At 39.1% G+C, this 19,636-nt stretch overlaps 1 protein-coding gene across 3 annotated transcripts in view; it reads right to left on the bottom strand.

Moving 5' to 3' along the window:
• Positions 1-19,636, bottom strand: part of SNX25 (sorting nexin 25) — a 129,000-nt gene that overhangs the window by 20,084 nt on the left and 89,280 nt on the right. For all 3 annotated transcript variants that reach the window (XM_058524988.1, XM_058524989.1, XM_058524990.1), the window contains exons 7-11: positions 16,816-16,997; positions 9,567-9,698; positions 7,342-7,614; positions 4,430-4,585; positions 1,132-1,263 (exon numbers count right to left, since the gene is read on the bottom strand). In XM_058524988.1, the coding sequence (XP_058380971.1) occupies positions 1,132-1,263; positions 4,430-4,585; positions 7,342-7,614; positions 9,567-9,698; positions 16,816-16,997 (875 nt within the window). The remainder of the gene's footprint in view (positions 1-1,131; positions 1,264-4,429; positions 4,586-7,341; positions 7,615-9,566; positions 9,699-16,815; positions 16,998-19,636) is intronic.

Here is a 19,636-nt window from a genome sequence, read left to right as displayed (position 1 = left end):
CCTACCCCCTTCCTAGACTTACACCCCAAAGATAACTGCATCTGCAATTATCAAGGGTTTCTCTGTGGTACGCCAAGGTTGAGTGCACCCTCCCTGATCCCTGGCCCTCTGCCTGCCCTCAGAGTAGGCATAGTGCCCTGCAGCTTACCTTAATGGGAGTGCCAACAAGTGCCAAAGACACGCTAGGGCACCTGGTTCAGCTTTCACGTGATGTGTGTGCTTTCCGGGTAGCTCTTGCAGAACGTGCTCTGGTTTGCTATCTAACTATAGGCGAATTTCAATCGTGAATTTTAAGCCCTCCCCCTAGTAAGTCAAGCCACTGGGTTGATGGGAAAGGCAGGGATGAACAAAGACAAGCTGGGCAGATAGGCCCTTGCAAATCTAAGGAGTATCTGACAAGCCATCTGAAACAATGATGGGGCAAAACGTTAACACTGTCTCACTCAGGATCTTGTTATTAGTGTACCATATGGTGGACCTGACTTTCATCTCCAGGTTTCCACATAATTGAGAGCAGGGCAGGTGAGAAGGAAGGAGTTGCCAACAACGTAAATGCCTATAAGCATCCTTCCCTTAAATGAAATTATTTTTATAGACAAAAGAAAAACAATACAGAATATTCTGAACACTATTATTCCACACTCCTTGGAGAAGAGCAAAATATTTTCTAATTCAAAGGCAAAAATATTCATTATTAAAGATCTTAGAGCTATTGACACTTGAGCAATTGAAGTTAGCAATATGGAACAATCAGATACACCACTTAAATTTTTAATTTTTCATCTCCAAACTTCAAGTAGTGCTTTCTATCTTATTTCAACCCTTGACAGAAAAATAAATTGGTAATTCAAGGACATTAATTGTTCCTATTGAAAGTTGCTTACAATTCCAGTGAACAAGGACAACTTTCTGTCTGAAAGGGAGTGAGATCAGCTCTATACCAGGAAACCTAGTACAGCTTCCAGTCACGGGTGAACCAGAGTGAAAATATGGGGGACAAAGGTAGGACACATGCAGTCTAAAAAAACAAATATAAGTTTTCTATCCTTGACCTTAATTCTCCAGGACAAAATCTTGCCTTATAAAGTCAAACAGTTAAAATAAATTGGGAAGAAAAGCAGTCAAACCTACCTCTCCACTAGTGATGGAGGCTTTCCACATGCCAAGGTTCTCACACCACCAGTCTGTTCTTGCCATGTGCAGCTGAAGGTCTGTGCGTTCTTTCTCTATTAGAATTATTTCCTCCTTCAACTTGGAAACAATCTACCTCGAGGAAAACATCCTGGGAGTTACTAAATCATTTAAAATGCTACGCAATGCAGCCAAGTAGCAGGAAACAAAATTAACACACAAAAACCAGCTGTGTTTCTATACATTAACAATGGACAATCCAAAAGGGAAATTAAGAAAAGAATTCCGTTTATAATAGCATAAAAAATACTTAGGAATTAACTTAAGCAAGGAGGTGAAAGATTTCTACGATGAAAACTACAAAACACTGAAGAAAGAAATTAAAGAGGACATAAATGGAAAGACATTCCATGTTCATGGATTGGAAGACTAAATATTGCTAAGATATTAATACTACTCAAAGCGATCTATAGATTCAATGCAATCCCTGTCAAAATCCCAATGATGTTTTTTCATAAATAGAAAAATCCATCCTAAAATTCATATGGAATCTCAAGGGTAAGTGAACAGCCAAAACAATTTTGAAAAAGAAGAAAAAATTTGGAGGACTCACACTTCCTGATTTCAAAACTTACTGCAAAGCTACACTAATCAAAACAGTATGCTACTGGCATACAGACAGACAGAGACCAATGGAATAGAAGGGAGAGACAAGAAATAAACTCTTACATATATGGTCAAATGATTTTTGACAAGGGTGCCAAAACCATCGATGTTTGGAAAAGGACAGTCTTTTCCACAAATGGTGCTGAGAAAACTGGATATCCACATGCAAAACAATGAAGTTGGACCCTTACCTAATACCATATACAAGAATTAACTCAAAATGGATCAAAGACCTAAATGTAAGAGCTAAAACTACAAAATTCTTTGAAGAAAATATGAGGGGAAGCTTCAGGACATGGGACTGGCAATAATTTCTTGGCTATGACACCAAAGACACAGGCAACAAAAGAAAATACAGGCAAATTGGACTTCATAAAAATTAAAAACTATTGCACAAAGAACACTATCAACACAGCAAAAAGGCACCCCACAGAATAGGAGAAAATATTTGTAAATCACATATCCGACAGGAGATTAATATCCAGAATAGATAGAGAACCCCTAAAACTCAACAACAAAAAAACCAAACAACCCAATTCAAAAATGGGCAAAGGACTTGAATAGATATTTCTCCAAAGAGATATATCAATGGCCAAAAGGCACATGAAAAGATGTTCAACACCACTAATCACTAGGGAAATGCAAATCAAAACCACAATGAGATACCACTTTACACCCACTAGGATGACTACTATCAAAAAACAGAAATTAACAAATGCTGGTGAGGATACAGAGAAATTGGAACCCTTATGCACTGTTGGTGAGGAGGTAAAATGGTGCAGCCACCGTGGAAAATAATATGGAGATTCCTCAAAAAATTAAAAACAGAATTATCACATGACCAGCAATTCCACCTCTGGGTATATATATAAATATATATATATACTCCAAAGAATTGAAAGCAGGGTCTTCAAGAGATATTTGTACACCCGTGTTCACAGTGGCATTATTCACAACAGCCAAAATGTGGAGGCAAACCAAGCGTTCATCGATCGTTGAATGGATAAACAAAATGTTATATCTGTATACATGCAATAGAATACTAGTCAGCCTTAAAAAGCAATGAAATTCTGACACATGCTACCATATAGATGAACCTTCAAGACATTATGCTAAATGAAATAAGCCAGTCACAGGATGAATACTGTATGATTCTATCCACACAAGGTGCTTAGAGTAGCTAAATTCATAGAGACAAAGTAGAATGCTGGCTGCCAGGGGCTGGCGGGAGAGGAGAATGAGGAGTTATTGTTTAATGGGTATGAGTTTCAGTTTTACAAGACGAAATGCCTTCTGGAGGTGGATGGTGGTGATGGCTACATTAACAATGTGAATGTACTTAACGCCAGTGAACTGTACACTTAAAAATGGTTAAGACGGTAAATTTTATGTCATGTATATTTTACTACAATTTTTTTTTTTTGCAAGGAAGATCGGCCCTGAGCTAACATATGCCAATCCTCCTCTTTTTTTTTGCTGATGAAGCCTGGCCCTGGGCTAACATCCACGCCCACCTTCCTCTACTTTATATGGGACGCCGCCACAGCATGGCTTGACAAGCGGTGCATGGGTGCGCGCCTGGGATCTGAATCGGTGAACCCCGGGCCGCTGTAGTGGAGCGCACGCGCTTAACCGCTTGCACCACCGGGCAGGTCCCTTTACTACAATTTTTAAAAATAAATAATCTTTTTTAAAAAATGCTATGCTTACCATCTCCTTGGATCTCCTTTATGAGAAAACCTATAGAGTTATGTAACTCTGTAGTTTGAGACAGCAGCTTTGCCCCCAAACTCTCCTGAGCAGAGTCTACAAGGACCCCTTCCTTCCTCAGAAAGCCTGCAGGAAGCACTCCCTGCTGAGCCATCGTCCTGCCTTTATCATCAGGAAGGGCTATGACGATCTGCTTCATTTTCATGTATGTTTTGGTTCCACAAGCAGCACATCTGCTCCCGAAGGGCAGGTGTCAGACTCTCTACTTCACTGACTCTCCACAGACCAGCACAGCATTGTGCATATTCATCACTATGTTTCTGAACACACACTCAGAAAGGGCCAGGGGAGATCAATGAGCGCCAGCCACACCTACATTAGGGAAGCCTCCTTGTTGGACCGCACAGAAGCATAAACACAAAGCACACAGCCTCCTGGGTTTGAGAAATGCCAATTAGTGAGATGCTAAACTTTTAAATTCTGTTGGCTTTTAGCAGAACATTTATTGCTTGCATGACTCTGTGAGCTTCTCTAAATTGCACTCGCAACATTTGAAATAAAACAAAATTTTTAAAGATTGTCTTTAAAAATTGTTAACTCTTGAGTAGTTAACTCACTTCCAGAAATGACTTTGGTACAAGGGAAAGCTTTGCTCCCCTCCCCAAAGGTACAGTAGGCAAACCAAAGAAAAGAACCCAGGGTTACTCTAACAGCTGATGATCAGAAAGAACCGCCAACCATAAAAGGTTAAAAACAAGTGCTTTTGTAATTCTATATTAGAAGCAAAAACAAAACCACAGAACTTACTCCCAGTTAAAATTCTTTTTAAAGAAATGGTCACACTTCTCAACAGAAACTGAAAACTACTATTTATCAAATTTAAAAAAATGGAAACTTTTAAAGACGACCTTGAAAGAGTTACCTTCTTGTCAGGTTTTGGTGCATTTTGAAGAGAATTTAGAGCTTGCCTTTTATATTCAAGTTTCTCATTTAGTTCTCGTAGTTTGTTTACAGCAAAACTGGCTTGTTCATTAATCTGACTGGTGCCTTCTTCCTCACCAGCCTCACCTCCTGGGCCCTGGGGGAAAAAGTCACATGAACCACCATATCTTATAATGATGTACTATTAACTATTATCTATTAAAGAGGTTCTTTTTTTTTTTTAATTTTATTTATTTTTTTTCCCCCAAAGCCCCAGTAGATAGTTGTATGTCATAGCTGCACATCCTTCCAGTTGCTGTATGTGGGACGCGGCCTCAGCATGGCCGGGGAAGCGGTGCGTCGGTGCGCACCCGGGATCGAACCCGGGCCGCCAGCAGCGGAGCGCGCGCACTTCACTGCTGAGCCACGGGGCCGGCCCGTAGAGAGGTTCTAAATCATCACAATACACTGTTCCAAAGTACCAGATTCCACTGGGGAAAGACTCCATAGTAGCAAGCCTAGAAGTAGACCGCTTTTTCTCAGCAAAGCGAAAAATCAAAGTATTTGGAACCAAAGACACTGGTATTCAGAACTGCAGTGAAAAAAGAAACATTTAATAGCCTAAAGAAAGGGGAAAACATTCCATACCACTGTTTCTCAAATGGAACACCCAAGGGGATCTACACGGAACAAGTGACGGCAACTGAGCTATTTTCCCAGCTCAACCCAAATGTTCTGTGCCTAATCCATGACAAAGACACTGAGACCTCGCTTCCTTCTGGTCTCCTAAGAATATTATAAAAACTCATGCAAGTCCCTTTAAAATAAAAGTGCCAAATTCCCACTAGTAAAAGTATTTTCAGTATATATTTTGTTCAGTCCTTCTCTTAAAGATGTTTTTTACAAATCAGTAGGTAGATTACTTTACAAGTAAAATGGTTAGCATTTGAAAGTGACTCAAGACTCATAAAGAACTACCTAGCTGGGAAAAATCTGAATAGGTTACCAACAACCAGCTATGAATTAGATTCCTGAGCAGCCCCAGTGCTCGGGGCACTGAAAAGAACTGCTGACAACTGGCCTCTGCTTTGTTACTACTTAACTTTCTTCCAGATTTTTTTCTTCTAATTTTTATTAATTGTAATAAACAACAAAATAGTTTTTTCAAAGAAAATAAAGTAGTAATAATCATTGGAGAAAACCAATCTGTTTTCCTTCTTTTTTTTTTTTTTGGTGAGGAAGATTAGCCCTGAGCTAACATCTGTCATCAATCCTCGTCTTTTTGCTAAGGAAGATTGGCCCTGGGCTAACATCCATGCCCATGTTCCTCTACTTTTTATGGGATGCCTGCCACAGCATGGCTCGATGAGCAGTGTGCAGGTCCGTGCCCAGGGTTGCGAACCCCAAGCCACTGAAGCCGAGCACACTAACTTAACCACTACGCTACTGGGCTGGCCCGTTTTCCTTTTTTTATGTTCTAATCCTTGTCCATGAGTATATATAACATAATTTTATACCTGTGTACATTCAAGTGGGTTTTCTGCCTTTTTCATATAATATACAATGCTATGTATTTTGAGGGTAGTGTAGTCTTCAAAATTTTAATTTTCATGGCTGCATAGTATTCTATGAATTGTAATATACTGAGGCACATTTCCCGCTGCTGCTCCTGCTATGAGCTGACTCTGCTTTTTTCCAACCCCAGATGTACTAAAACGCACTCCACTGTGCATAAAATTTTTTCTACATTTTAGTTATTTTCTTAGGATAAATTTCTAAAAGTTGGGATTATTGAAACAAAGAGTAGGAGCTCTCAAATGGTCAGTAATGCATATTACCCTCCTTGACTCCTCGGTGAGGTGGGACATTTTTTCATGTTTGTTTATTATTACCTTTCATATGAACTGCCAGGTCAAGTCCTTGTTCAATTTATCTGTTGGGTATTGATGTTTTTTATTAGTTTGGATAACCTCTTTTGCAGTATTTGCATATTAGCCATTTTAATTTTTGAGGTAGAGAAATAACAGTTAAAACAAACTGACCTATCTTAAAAATAAAATGCAATGAGTTTTGGACCAATCAGTTTAGTGGTTTTATACACTGAAAATGTAATGAACCAAGTAACAAACTGAAAGGAAAAAAGTCTGCATGAATGAATTTAACAACAGTTCAGAGACGCCGGCTTCTAATACCATCGAGAGCAAGCACCTGATTCCTCAGGGCTTGAGATACAGTGAACTGGGCAGAAAGAAAGAATCCAAGATAAATTATAATCTCTCCATATAAGGTGACTATAAAACACTTAGCTTTTCTTTGTACCTTCACAAATCTTAAAACTCACATGAATCATTAATAGTAAATGAGAGATGGCACCTGGGACTATCCAAAGTAATCTAGTACACGAAAAGAAAATTAGACTTAAGGCATGGCTGAGCCAGGTTTCTTTTGAAACATCCTAATTTCATCTGATTTTTTTAAATCCCCAAATACTTCCTGTAACTCCTCCCATATTCTCTTCCTCTCCTCATTTTTTCCCCATCCTTTGTCTATTCTTAGGTTGGACTATAGTTCTACTGATTCTCTTTACCTGGCCTAAGCCACAAACGACCCACCCCCCAGATTTTTCTGCCCTCACTTTTCAGGAGTCAACCTCGGGGTGTGTCTCGGGCAGTCAGAGCACAGGGAGGGCTCAGACTCAACGCTGAGAAGTGTCAGCCCGGTAGTCAGAAGGACAAAGGAAGAAGTGTGTAAGACAAGAAGCAACAAGGTAATTCAACTTGACAAGTTCTACTTAAAGTCCTGTATACTTAAAGACGATGGTGTACACCAAATTTGGCTTACATGATATGCGCCCACATAACTGTATTCAAAGCTTATCCACCCAAAAGAGAGGAGAAATGAAACGTGACTCACCATTTCATCCTTGTTGGAAATCAACTGGGGGACATGTTTCTCTTCCTCTTTTATCATCAATTTCTCATACAGGTCACTGACAATAAATGAAGGGTAATACCTATCCTTTAGGGTCTCATAAACATCTCCCTGGATTTTGCAGAACACCTCAATACCTTTATTTCCCACAAGACACTGCTGGATTTCTTTGTAAAGTGATTTTTCCACCGATATTTCTTTGCTCTCCACAAAGAAATTCTGGTAAATCTCACCAACTAATTGTGGGATTTCATTCTGAAAAGACAGGAAGATGAAGAAAGAGAAAGTAAGAAATATCATCTCCGAGAAAAATTATTTTCTTCTGAATTCTCTGCATGTTCCAGCTGGAAGGAAGACATTTAGAATGTGGAGCTTTGGTTTATGTGCATATTCAGGGCCAAGGGGCAAGCATCAGACCCTAAAAAAACAACTAGTTCCTTAAAATGAACACTTCATGTTGAACAGTTAACAAATGTAATTTCTTTTAAACGGTGGAGGGAAAAAAATAAGAATGAGAACAGTTTTCTTCCTACAGTGGATTCCTTCTCACAGATCTCAATTCCACAGGGATATAATTTATCAGCTAAATTCAATTTGACTTTTTTATTCTAATATAAATAATTGGAAGTACCATTTCTCACTCCAGAAAAAAGTCAAAATAATAATTGTGTAATTTAAGAACACAAGAAAAATATTCTTCAGAATGATGACTTATTACATTGTAATCAAGCTTATCTTAGACAGCTGAGTCTTAAACATCACACTGAGGTCATCGCCAGCCTGCTTTAGAAATGCAAGCGTCTCTTCTGATTAACACAGTCTTTATATTTCCTCTGAAGACACCTCATTAACTCTAGGAATGCTATGGAAAGTCTTCAACAGTAGTAAAAAATGAAGTCAAACAACTTACTAAATATGCATTTAACACACATTTCAGAACTTTTACATCCACATCAGTGTTGCTAGGTCAAAATACAGCTATTTGAGGAAGCTGTATGCTCTTACTCCATTGAAATTTTTCAAATTGTTCAGCAGTTTAGGAAAATTCTTTAGACTGCTCTTTACAATATTCCTTTGAGAGCAGCCCAAAGTCAAGTTTGGAATCAAGGCTGGTAAACAAAATGTGTAATAAAGTTGGCAAATACAATATTGAGTAAAATTGGCTTATAAATTAACAAAGAAAGGCATTCCTAAGAAGATTTAAAAATACTATGAGACTGGGGCCGGCCCGGTGGCGCAAGCGGTTAAGTGCACGTGCTCCGCTGCGGCGGCCCGCGGTTCGCCGGTTCGGATCCCGGGCGCGCACCGACGCACCGCTTGTTGAGCCATGCTGTGGCGGCGTCCCATATAAAGTGGAGGAAGATGGGCACAGATATTAGCTCAGGGCCAGTCTTCCTCAGCAAAAAGAGGAGGATTGGCATCGGATGTTAGCTCAGGGCTGGTCCTCCTCACAAAAAAAAAAAAAAAAACCACTACGAGACTGGATTTAACCAAGACTTGCCTTAACCAAGTAGTCTGTGATTTATGACGTATTTTAAATTGGTATTCAGTTCTAGCTTCACTCACATGAAGTGCAAGTGAGTAATTCAATGTACGCAGTGCTCTTTGTGCCTATTTTAATAAGCTTCTCAAAATATATGTATTATATGTAAGTATTGTTTTATATTTCACATTCTTTAATTCTTAAATATATATTGAAAACTTGCCAAGTGTAAAACACAATGCTTATTTAGTCGGGCTTTTCATTGTAAAAGGCTGTAACCAAAACCATTTTTTGTATTCCTTAACCAAGTTTAATGAAATAAAAGGAGAACAGTAGCGCAAAATATGCACATTATGAATTAAAAACAAGGTTATGAGATTAAGGAGTAGGTGACAAGACCAAATTTATCATAATAGCAATGTGGAGATGTATATGCCTTTTGATAATGCATTAAAACATAACTACCTGAAACTAAATTCAATCTTTTGGGACATTTATCAATCATTTTTCCCTTGACTATACATTCAAAAGCCATCTTTTACAAAAAAATCTAATTTTATTTACCCTTATGGGCTAGAACATAATGCCAATGTTATATTTGGTTTAAAATATTCTTTTAATGTATACTTATCTTACAGCTTCATTGAGAAACACAGATACACTGCCTAACATGCAAGTTTTCATCAGCTAGTGACTACGAGACCTTTGAGCCAATATATACTACCTTGTTAGCATTCTTTAAATATTCCACAGACTCCCAAAAACCAATCAGAGCTCTCTTGTCCATCCTTTCCATGTACATTCGAAAGTGTTCTCGGTAGAAAGTATTGGCCAAGATATCTTCAAATTGAAGAATCTAGTAAGGGAATTTAAGAAAAAGGTTTTAAAAATCAAATTTTAAAAATCAGTTTGCTTTAAATTCCACTGTATTGATTTCTACATCCACGAAAAAATGCTTCATTTTTTAAGGTCATATTCAACGTAATACAGCACTTCTCCCGCCTCCCTAAATTTTAAACCCGATACAGTTTATTGAACACTCAACATGCACATATTCAATAAATACCAATTTTCTATTAATCATTCACTCATTCAGCAAAAGATCTATTTGGCATCTACTCTGTATCAAGCACTTATTTCTAGGAAATTGCACAGACAAAAATCCCTGCCTTATGGGATGTATTGCTAAAAGCAATAGGTGCCAACAACAGAAAAACTGAAGAGAAATGTGCAGAGGACTACAAAGCTGAAGTCTAGTAATTTGGCATTTTTGCTCTCCATCCTATTTTTATAAAGCCGAGGAAACCTACAAATGATTTTCTATCTTGGCCTTTTGTTTACAATATCACGTTCATTAAGAAAATCTTTCGTAAGCATGATTTTAATTGGTCCATAATATTCCATTGTATGGATGCACCATAATTACTCCTTTGTTTACTATTTTGTATTTTTACAGGAAAAGAAAAACCATTATCTAAAGACACAGTGGGAAAAATCTTGAGCACAGACTGCCATAATATGAGAAAGCAGATGACCTTCACAATTCATAACTCAATTAATTAGGAGAAATGCCTCAAATTAATTTAGAAGGAATTTAAGTCTCATATCCTTAATTCTTAATTAGTGAAAAATGACATCTGAGTATAACTCAAATGGAATTAAAAGAAAACTTATATTTTAAGATTCTTAATATTGTGGCAGTTAGAAAATTCTCAGAAATGTTACCAGTAAGATCTTTCTAAAATCAAGTGCGTATGATCAACGCACATTCAACTCTTCCGTCACCGACAGTAAAGCCCTCAATCTGTTTTGTGGGCAGAAAGGGGCAGGCATTTTTCTAACAATTTCTGGCGACTAATTAAAGGGGATGGCCATCCCTCGCTACAGACCATTAATAATTAGTTTCCATAAATATTTCAGACCATTAGTATTTAGTTAAGTTTACTAACCTTGGGGGATCACAGCTTGTATATTTATTTTATGTAAATCCTCCCAGTGAGGCAGAAGTACAAATCCTAACTGTACAAGCTCCAAAGAGGTTTGAAGGGACCCATATCAACTTTGACCAGAGATGACAGATCACCCAGAGAGCTACCAATTTTCAACATAGGGAGGAGTTGAGCAGGAAGGACATTCAACAAATTCTATGGAAGTCTTCCCAGTATAATTTCACAGACTGGAATGAATTCCAAGTTAGATACAAATTCATGTGTTTACAAAACCAAGCCCAAAACATCTTCTAAAATACTAACCATTTTTAGATTCTTTTATTGTGTCTTATGAACACTCTGTGTTCAGTTCCAAAAGTGCAAATATATACAAATAAATGACAGTAAATACATCTCAAGTCTTATTAAGCATCTGATATATCTCACATCTTGGCTGGTGAGTTAACCAAGTTCTCTACTCTTTTTTTTTCTCTTGAAGCCCACATGAGCATGTCACTGCGTAACAGCTACACTAATGGTGTGGCTCTGGGTGGACAGGATGAGTAGATAGCACATTTCTGAGTCAAATATGTTAATTTGAGATGAACTCAACCTCAATTAATTAATTTGAGATTAACTAATCTCAGTAATTCTGAGATTATTGTGTGGAATTATAAAGAGAAGGCTAAGTAGGTCCAAGTTGACACCACAGCTAAAATAATGATTTTTAAAATATATATATACAGACAATATGATAACAATTAACATTTACTAAAGGTTTCCATATAGCAAACACTGAACTCTTGTTTTAATTTATTTCTGTTGAGCCAGCCCTTTTCCTTCTGTCCTGAGACCTCTGGTAATTCCGGGAAGGGTGCTACCAAAATCAATGGTCTCTAGGCAGGAGACAAAATTTGTCCTGGTAGATGCTATGTGTGCTAAAGGCCTAGGAGTATTTCAGGCTGGAGGGCAGCCTACAAAGACAGATCATTCTTTATTCCCCTTCAGGGATTTTTATTTAGTCCTTTTGCACTAACTCCCAATCCCACTGGATCTAGTTTCATAATGTGTATTTTATAAACTTAGTTTTGTGTGGATTCTCTATTAACCAGCTGGTTAATTTTCCTCCAGAACATATATCCACTAAGCACTCAAAAGCACCACAGCCTAGAAGAGAAAATGTGCTCCTCTTAAAGCACCCAACACACTACCAAGAGTGAGCAAGGCCAGGATTCTCTAGTTGCAAGATAGCCACACTATACTGACGAGAACGTCTACAGCATACTAATGAGGATACGCAGAACTCGGATCTTGGGGACGACGTTTTATCCTCAACCGAGAGATCACAATTGGATTTCTCTTACGTCTATATCATCACTAACATGCTCCTTTATAATTAATGCCAAGTGCTGTACTTATCCTTTTATGTGCATTATTTAATTTAATGGTTATCATACCCTATGGGGTATGTCCAATTATCCCTACACCACAAAAAAAGTAGAGAAGCTCTATAAGAACTCCTAAAGAAGCAGAGAGTCAGGACTTTTTCACATTCAAGTTCAGATTTCTGGGCTACACTCGATAGTGTTCATTTTGGATTGGCCTTGGATCAAATATAAATTGATATTAAAATTGATCTTAGAGGTCAGACATTTGCTGCCACTGATTTCCAAACCCCATATATTTTCATTTCCTCTTCTCCCTTTATTTTTTTCTTAAACTCTTCCTTCCATCTTTCCATTTTGGGGCCATTTGGGAGGAGCGGGGTGCTACCTTGCGAAAAATAACACAATACAGATTTTTTTTCTTCACATTGGGATGAAAACAAAGCAGAATTTTGGAAGGTAACACCAAGCAATTACAATTGTTCAGGTTTTGGAGACGGACACACCTGTGAGTTTGAATCCTGGCTCTGCTACTTTCCAGTCCTGTGAGCTCTGTGTTACTCCATCACTCTGAGCCTTAGTCTTTTCATCTGTAGAATGGGGATAGTACCACCTACTATACAGGTTGTTGTGAGACTTATAACAGCAGTTGTGAATCACAACAGACCACAACAAAACCTAATCAGGAAGAGCCTGAACCAGGATTTTGGCTAAAAAAGAAAAGACAATGACAAGTGCCAAAAATCAGGGCAATTAAGAGGTTGCTTTTGGGGATCGGCCCAGTGGCATAGTGGTCAAGTTCGCGTGCTCTGCTTTGGTGGCCTGGGGTTCGCAGGTTCAAATCCCGGGCGTGGACCAATGCACCACTCATCAAGCCACGCTGTGGTGGGATCCCACATACAAACAATAGAATAAGGTGGGCACAGATGTTAGCTCAGAGGCAGTCTTCCTCAGCAAAGAGAGGAAGATTGGCAACAGATGTTAGCTCAGGGCCAATTTTCCTCACCAAAATAAAAAAAGAAAAGGAGGTTGCTTTCTAGATGAGTAAACACGAATGAAAGGATTAGATCAGCAAGTCTCAACCAGCGTGGAGAGATTACAAAGGGGCATGAGTAAACTTCTGTGAGTGATATATATGTTTCACATCTTGACTGTAGTGATGGTTTCATGAGTATAAAAACATGACAAAACTTATCAAATTGCACACTTTAAATATGTGCAGTGTATTGTATGTTATTATACAGTAATAAAGTTGTTTAAAAAATAACTATTCCATCAAGTCTTGACAACAGCATTGCAGATAAATGATGTACATAATGTTTATACTAAGGACCCACTGCCAGGAGAACATATATTGGAGTTATTTTTCTATTTATAGATTGCTGGATTTGATTTGCTAATATTTTGTCAAGGAATTTTCTGTTTAGGGTCATAACAGATATTTGTCAGTAGCTTTCTTCTCTTGTAATGTTTTTCTCTGGTTTGTTATCAGAGTTATCCTAGCTTCCCATGATGACTTGAAGAGTTTCCTTCTGCTCCATTCTTTGAAAGAATGTGGTTAAGATTGATATTATCTCTGCCTTAAATGTTTAATAGAATTCACCAGTGAAATGATCTGAGCCTGCAGTTTTCTTCCTGGTAACATCCCCTTGCTCATTCCTAAGACTCGTAATTTGTGTCTTCTCCTTTTCTCACTCAGTCTAATTAGAGTCTAACTAACTATTGATCTTTTCAAAGAACTACCTCTTGGTTTCATTGATGTTTTTCTACTGTTTTTCTATTCTCTATTTCATTGATTTCTGTTATATTATTTCCTCCTTCTAGTTATTTTAGTTTTAATTTGTAGCTTAAAGTGGAAGATCACCGATTTTAGACCTTTCCTCTTTTCTAATCAAAGCATTAGAAACTATATATTTCCCCCTAAGTACTGCTTTAACTGCATCCTGCAAATATAAAGATGTTGTATTTTCATTTCATTCAGAATAGTTCCTAATTTCCCTTATGGTTTCTTCTTTGACAAGCCTTATTTAGATATGTGGTTTAATTTCCAAATATTTGAGAATTTTCCAGATCTCTATTATTGATTTCCAATTTAATTCCATTGTGGTCAGAGACCTTTTAAATGTGTTGGGATTTGTTTTATTGCCCAGCAATACAGACTTTCTTGACGAATGGTCAATGTATAGTTGAGAAGAATACGTGTTGTGCTGATATTAATGGAATATTCTATAAACGTCCGTTAGCTCCAGTTGGTTGTTAGTGTTCAAGTCCTCTAGATCCTTATTGATTCTTTGTATACCTCTATCAGTTACTGAGAGAGAGGTGTTAACATCTCCCTTTAAAATTGCGGATTTTTTCCTTTTAGTTGTGTCAGTTTTTGCTTCATGTATTTTAAAGGTCTCATTGATTGATTATATGCATATTTACACCCTCTTGATGAACTGACCCCTTTATCATAACGAAACATTCTTCATCCCCGGTCATATTCCTTGTTCTGGAGTCTATGCTGTCTGATGTTAATATCAGTGAGTTTAGATGTCTTATGCTTAGTGTTTACCCGGCCTTTTTCCCTCCTTTTACTTTCAACTTGTCCGTGCTTTTATTTATTCACTCAATCTCTTAAATTAGAGGATTCATGTAATTTTGAAGGCTAGGTTCTGAAATCAAGTTAGTGGTGATTCCTCTGGATCAAATATCATTAGGTTATGGCAAAACTGCTCTACCCATTTATGAAGATATCAGAATGGCCCCAAACTAACCAAAGTCTTACCTTTAGAATAGCATACCACCATAAATACGGGAACTTATCATTTATACATTCCCATTTATAAATATGGGAATGTAATATTATCTGAGCCTTCCAGTCTGAAGACTAGAGGAAATGGTTTTACTCTGAGGATAAACTGTTGCAACAAAAAGGGGTTTCTCCTTTCCTAAACATCTGGAGGAACAAGTCAAAATGGAACTAGAACTAGATTAAGTCTACTTCTAGTAGATACTGCCAGATAACTTGTGCTGAAATCACATTCAATTCTCCTAAAACGAGCTTCCTTTATCTTTCTCAAGGTTTTCCTCTACCATAACATCTAAAACCACATCATCTTTTTACTAGGTGGCAAGCCATCAGGTGCTTCTCCTAGGTATATATCTCACATCTCTATTGGATCACTTACCTTTTTATTTTATGATTATATGGGACTCTATCTTATTCATTTTGTATCCTAGTATCTTGCACTGTAACTGAGAGACTGTAGACCCTCAATAAATGTCTGTTGAATGAATGAATGAATAGGACACAAGAAGAGGACCTCATCTATGAGAAATGTGGCTAGGAATTTATTTAAGGGACCAGAGGCTGAGGAGAAGGAGGAAGAGGGACGATCTTCAACCAGCCAAACCCACTCTCTCTTCAGTGTTCACCAAAAGGTGAAGTTTTCACTGTGGACCACAAAGCCAAAATCACAGACAGGTAAATTTGCTAATAGCAAAATAAACAGATCTCCAGTAGTTAGGGGGCTCCTCCATCGAACAGGAGCTACTCGGGGCTGCATCTGTGTCACCTGTGCAAGACGCTGTGGGAGAACTCAGGCTCGTGCTCCAGTTGGTCCAAGGCGGAGCACAAACTTTCCTGAAGAGGTTCGAGTGGAGACTGGACGAGGAACAAGTGAAAAGGTAAGAGCCTACCACTGGAATAGGGAGGAAGGGGAAGGGGAAAGTCACAGACAAGCATCTGAACTCAAACCAAGAGCTGAACAGGAAAAGATCAAGAGACTTAAAAACGAGAATAGGCGAGGTTAGAGGCTGTAGCCAGAGTTTAACTATACTGATGCTGGCTTCTTTGTGGCCCAATGCCACCTTGCACAAGAGGAGTTTGCCTTGAAGTACTGTTCCCAAGTGGTACAGCCAAGCTCCTCAGAGGGTACTGTGGCTGTTTCCTCCAATCCCAGTATGCTCTAGGTCCTGGAAGACAAGCTTGGTCCTTGAGAATCAGGACAGGTACTGAGGAAGGGCTAGAACACTTTCCTAAGCTCCATGATTTAAAGACTCAGTATCAGATAGTCCTTTTTTGTTCAGATAAAGTTTTGTCATACCAAAACAGTCACTGACATATTATGGTTTGGTGAGAAAGCACTTAGATTTGTGAATCAACTAGATCTGGGTGTTTATCTAGTTCTGCCTCTTCCTATCCATGTGGCCTTCAGTAATCTACTTAAATCAATCCTGTTTCTTCACCTGTAAACGGGGATATTGAGAACATATTTCATAGCATTACGGTGAGAGCTAAGTAAAATAACTTATAAGATACCTTCTACTTCATAGGTGGTTATTCTATCCAATTGGTAATGGGTAACTGGATTGGGCCCTTGCAAATATAAATACGCTCCTCTGGGATTGTGGGAGAGCAAAAGAGGGACGGGAAAATACACACGGGCATGTGCACACACATGTCCAGACACCCCACGCCTACCTATATACCTATTACCAGTCACAGAAGTCAAGACACCAAGTAATATAGCTCTTTGACTCATAAAGCAAACACGTGAGTCTATATTCTGGAGCATATGTCTTAAGTTAAATATCAGAAAGTTACAAGACTGTATGTGTGACTACATCAGTGTTCAAAACAGACACGAAATGGTCAAACACTACAAAGTTCTACCTTCTGGCTTGAAGGCCCTTCCCCCTCATCCAAAGCCCCATCCTCTTGCTGGTCATAGGCAGGGCCTCCCAGGGTTCTGATTCTCTTCTCACACTGCTTCTTTGCCACAGTCAGTTGGTTAATGTACCTTTTCATATTCCTGGCCCTCAGGAGATCAGCCTTCATTGCAGCGGTTTCTTTACCTTGAGTGGGATGGATGGACAGTAGCCAGTCAGAGGACAAGGTGCAAAAGAGGGAACACAATAATTCTGAACCACATTAGTGTTTGATGTAGCACATTCTGAACAGTGGGTCCTAAATAAAAGAATAGAATTCATGCTAAACACACATACATGCTCTCAAATGGAAATACCATTGATTTCTAAATATAATTTCTAAATATACCACTGACAAATCTTACTCAAATGTAAAACACTAAAAAAATAACTCCTCTGTACGTACTCACAAATCGATGTGCACGTGTGTATATATATATATTTTATTATCTCTACATGTATGTGTATGTATGCACAGTCATTTACAAGCATGGAGTGAGTGCTCACTATGTGTCAGGCACTGGCTAGGCATTTGGCATTCAAAACCAATTGTTTAATCTCATGCAAATCGAGTCCAGCAAGGAAGAAACCCAAAGGTAGTGTGAGCAATTACAAGTGGAAGATGGGCTATAAAGAGAAAGCGTAGGTACCACTGAACTGCTTAACAAGCGATTCTAATGCAAGTTTCCTGGAGGAAATTACATTCAAATAAAATGAATAATGAGGGCAGTGTGGCAGACGGAGAGAATAACAAATGTGAAAGCGAAAACCCTGCAGCAGGAAAGACAGCAGAGCTTTGGAGGAAGTGAAAGAAAGTCAGTACAGCAGACACAAAAGGAGTGAAGAGGGATCCAGAACGAATTTGAAGTAGGCAGGAGCCAAAAGCTGCAAAGCCTCTTCTGAATTCATGGAAAGAACTTTGGTCTTGAGCTCAAGAGCACCGAGAAGCTTTGAGTGGGTTTTAAGCAAGCGTATGCCATAAATGGACTTGTATTTTAAAGATTACACAGGAAGCAGGATAAAAAATAATTGGAAGATGAAAGACTGCAAGTAGAGAAAGCAAGTGGAGGACCACTGCAGTAACTGAGGAGGGAGACGATGGCCTAAAATAGGGTCATGGCAATGGCAGAAGAGAGGACTGAAAGGATTTGAGGATGATTAAGAAAGAGAACTAATAGGACCTGGTGACTGACTGGACAGGGTAGAGGACAGGTTGCTGAGGAATGTAAAGAAAAAAGAGATATCCAAGATGGCGCCCAAGTTTCTGCCATGAGCAGCCATAATCTCGAGATGGTGGGGCCAACTACTAAATTAGGGAACATTAGAGAAGAAGCAGGTTAATGAAAGATCACAAGTTCAATTTTGGACCATGTGGTGGATGATATTTGCCAAAGATGGCCATACTAATATCTCGCATCTCACATGCTCTTTTTACAATGTCACTTTGACAATCTCCCTCTGAGAAGTAGGGTATGTGTTCCCTTTTCTGGAACCCGGGTGGGTTTGTGATTACGGAGGAAGCGATGCTACGATTTCCAAGACTAGATCATAAAAGGCCACTGACTTGGAGCCCTGAGCCCCCTTGTAAGTCGTCCACCACTGGTGAGGCCTCCATGCTTTGAGGAAGCCTAACCAATCAGTAAATAGAGTGATCCACATGGAGAGGCCCCCAGACCACAGCCCTAGCTGAGATCTCAGCCCACATCCAGCACCAACTTGGCACCATGGGCATACACCATCTTAAAAGTGAACTGCCTGGCCCAGTCAAGCAGGGAAGCCATCCCTGCCAAACCCTGCCCAAACTGCAGATTTGTGAGCAAAAGAAATGACTGTTGCTTAATATACTATGTTTTAGGGTGGTTTGTCACACAGCAAAAGATAACTGGAACGGGCAAATTGAGTTTGAGGGCGTTTGAGCTATCCGGGCAGAGACACAAGGCGGGGAGTTCAGAAGCAGTCAGCTCTTAGATAGTAACTGAAGTCATGAGAGTAGGTGAGATAACCCAGGAAGAAATAAAATGATCCCAGGACATAATCTAAACAAACCCTACATTTAATGGTGAGAGAGAAGATGACAAGCTGATACAGAGACTGTGAAGGAGAGATAGAGGGTAAATGAGAGAGTGTGGTTTACTGAGAAGCCAAGAGAGAAAGGATTTCAGCAAAAAGGGAGAAATGGTATCTCGTCTGTTTTATTGCAAAAGCCTCCTAACTGGTCCCCATTCTTTCACCCCTGCCTCCCTTCAGTCTTTATCTCAACACAGCAGCCAAGGCAATCCTATTAAAACCTGTTTTTCCTCTGCTCAGACACCTCCAACACACCCACATTTCACCCACAGCAAAAGCCAAAGCTCTTACAAGGGGCCGTAGGGCCCTATGCACTCTGGTATCAGAGTCATCTCTCTGACCTCACCCCTTCCTACTGTCCACACTAGCCACACTGGTCTCCTCACTGTTTCTTTTCTTGTCTTTTTTTGTTTTTCTGAGGAAGATTCGCCTTGAGCTGACATCGGTGCCGATCTTCCTCTATTTTGTATGTGGGTCGCTGCCACAGCATGGCTCACGAGTAGTGTAGGTCCACGCCCAGGAACAGAACCAGGGCCGCCAAAGCAGAGCGCACTGAACTTAAACACTAGGCCATGGGGCCGGCCCCTCTTTTCTTGTCTTTTTAAAATAACAGCTTTATTGAGATATAATTCATATACTGTTCCATTCACCTATTTGAAGTATACAATTTAACTGCTCTTAGTATATTTAATCCATACTAACTGCTTATACTAACTGCA

The sequence above is a fragment of the Diceros bicornis genome, chromosome 29 (assembly GCF_020826845.1).
Source record: "Diceros bicornis minor isolate mBicDic1 chromosome 29, mDicBic1.mat.cur, whole genome shotgun sequence".
NCBI classification, from domain to species: domain Eukaryota; kingdom Metazoa; phylum Chordata; class Mammalia; order Perissodactyla; family Rhinocerotidae; genus Diceros; species Diceros bicornis.
This window is presented reverse-complemented; position numbering and strand designations above follow the sequence as displayed.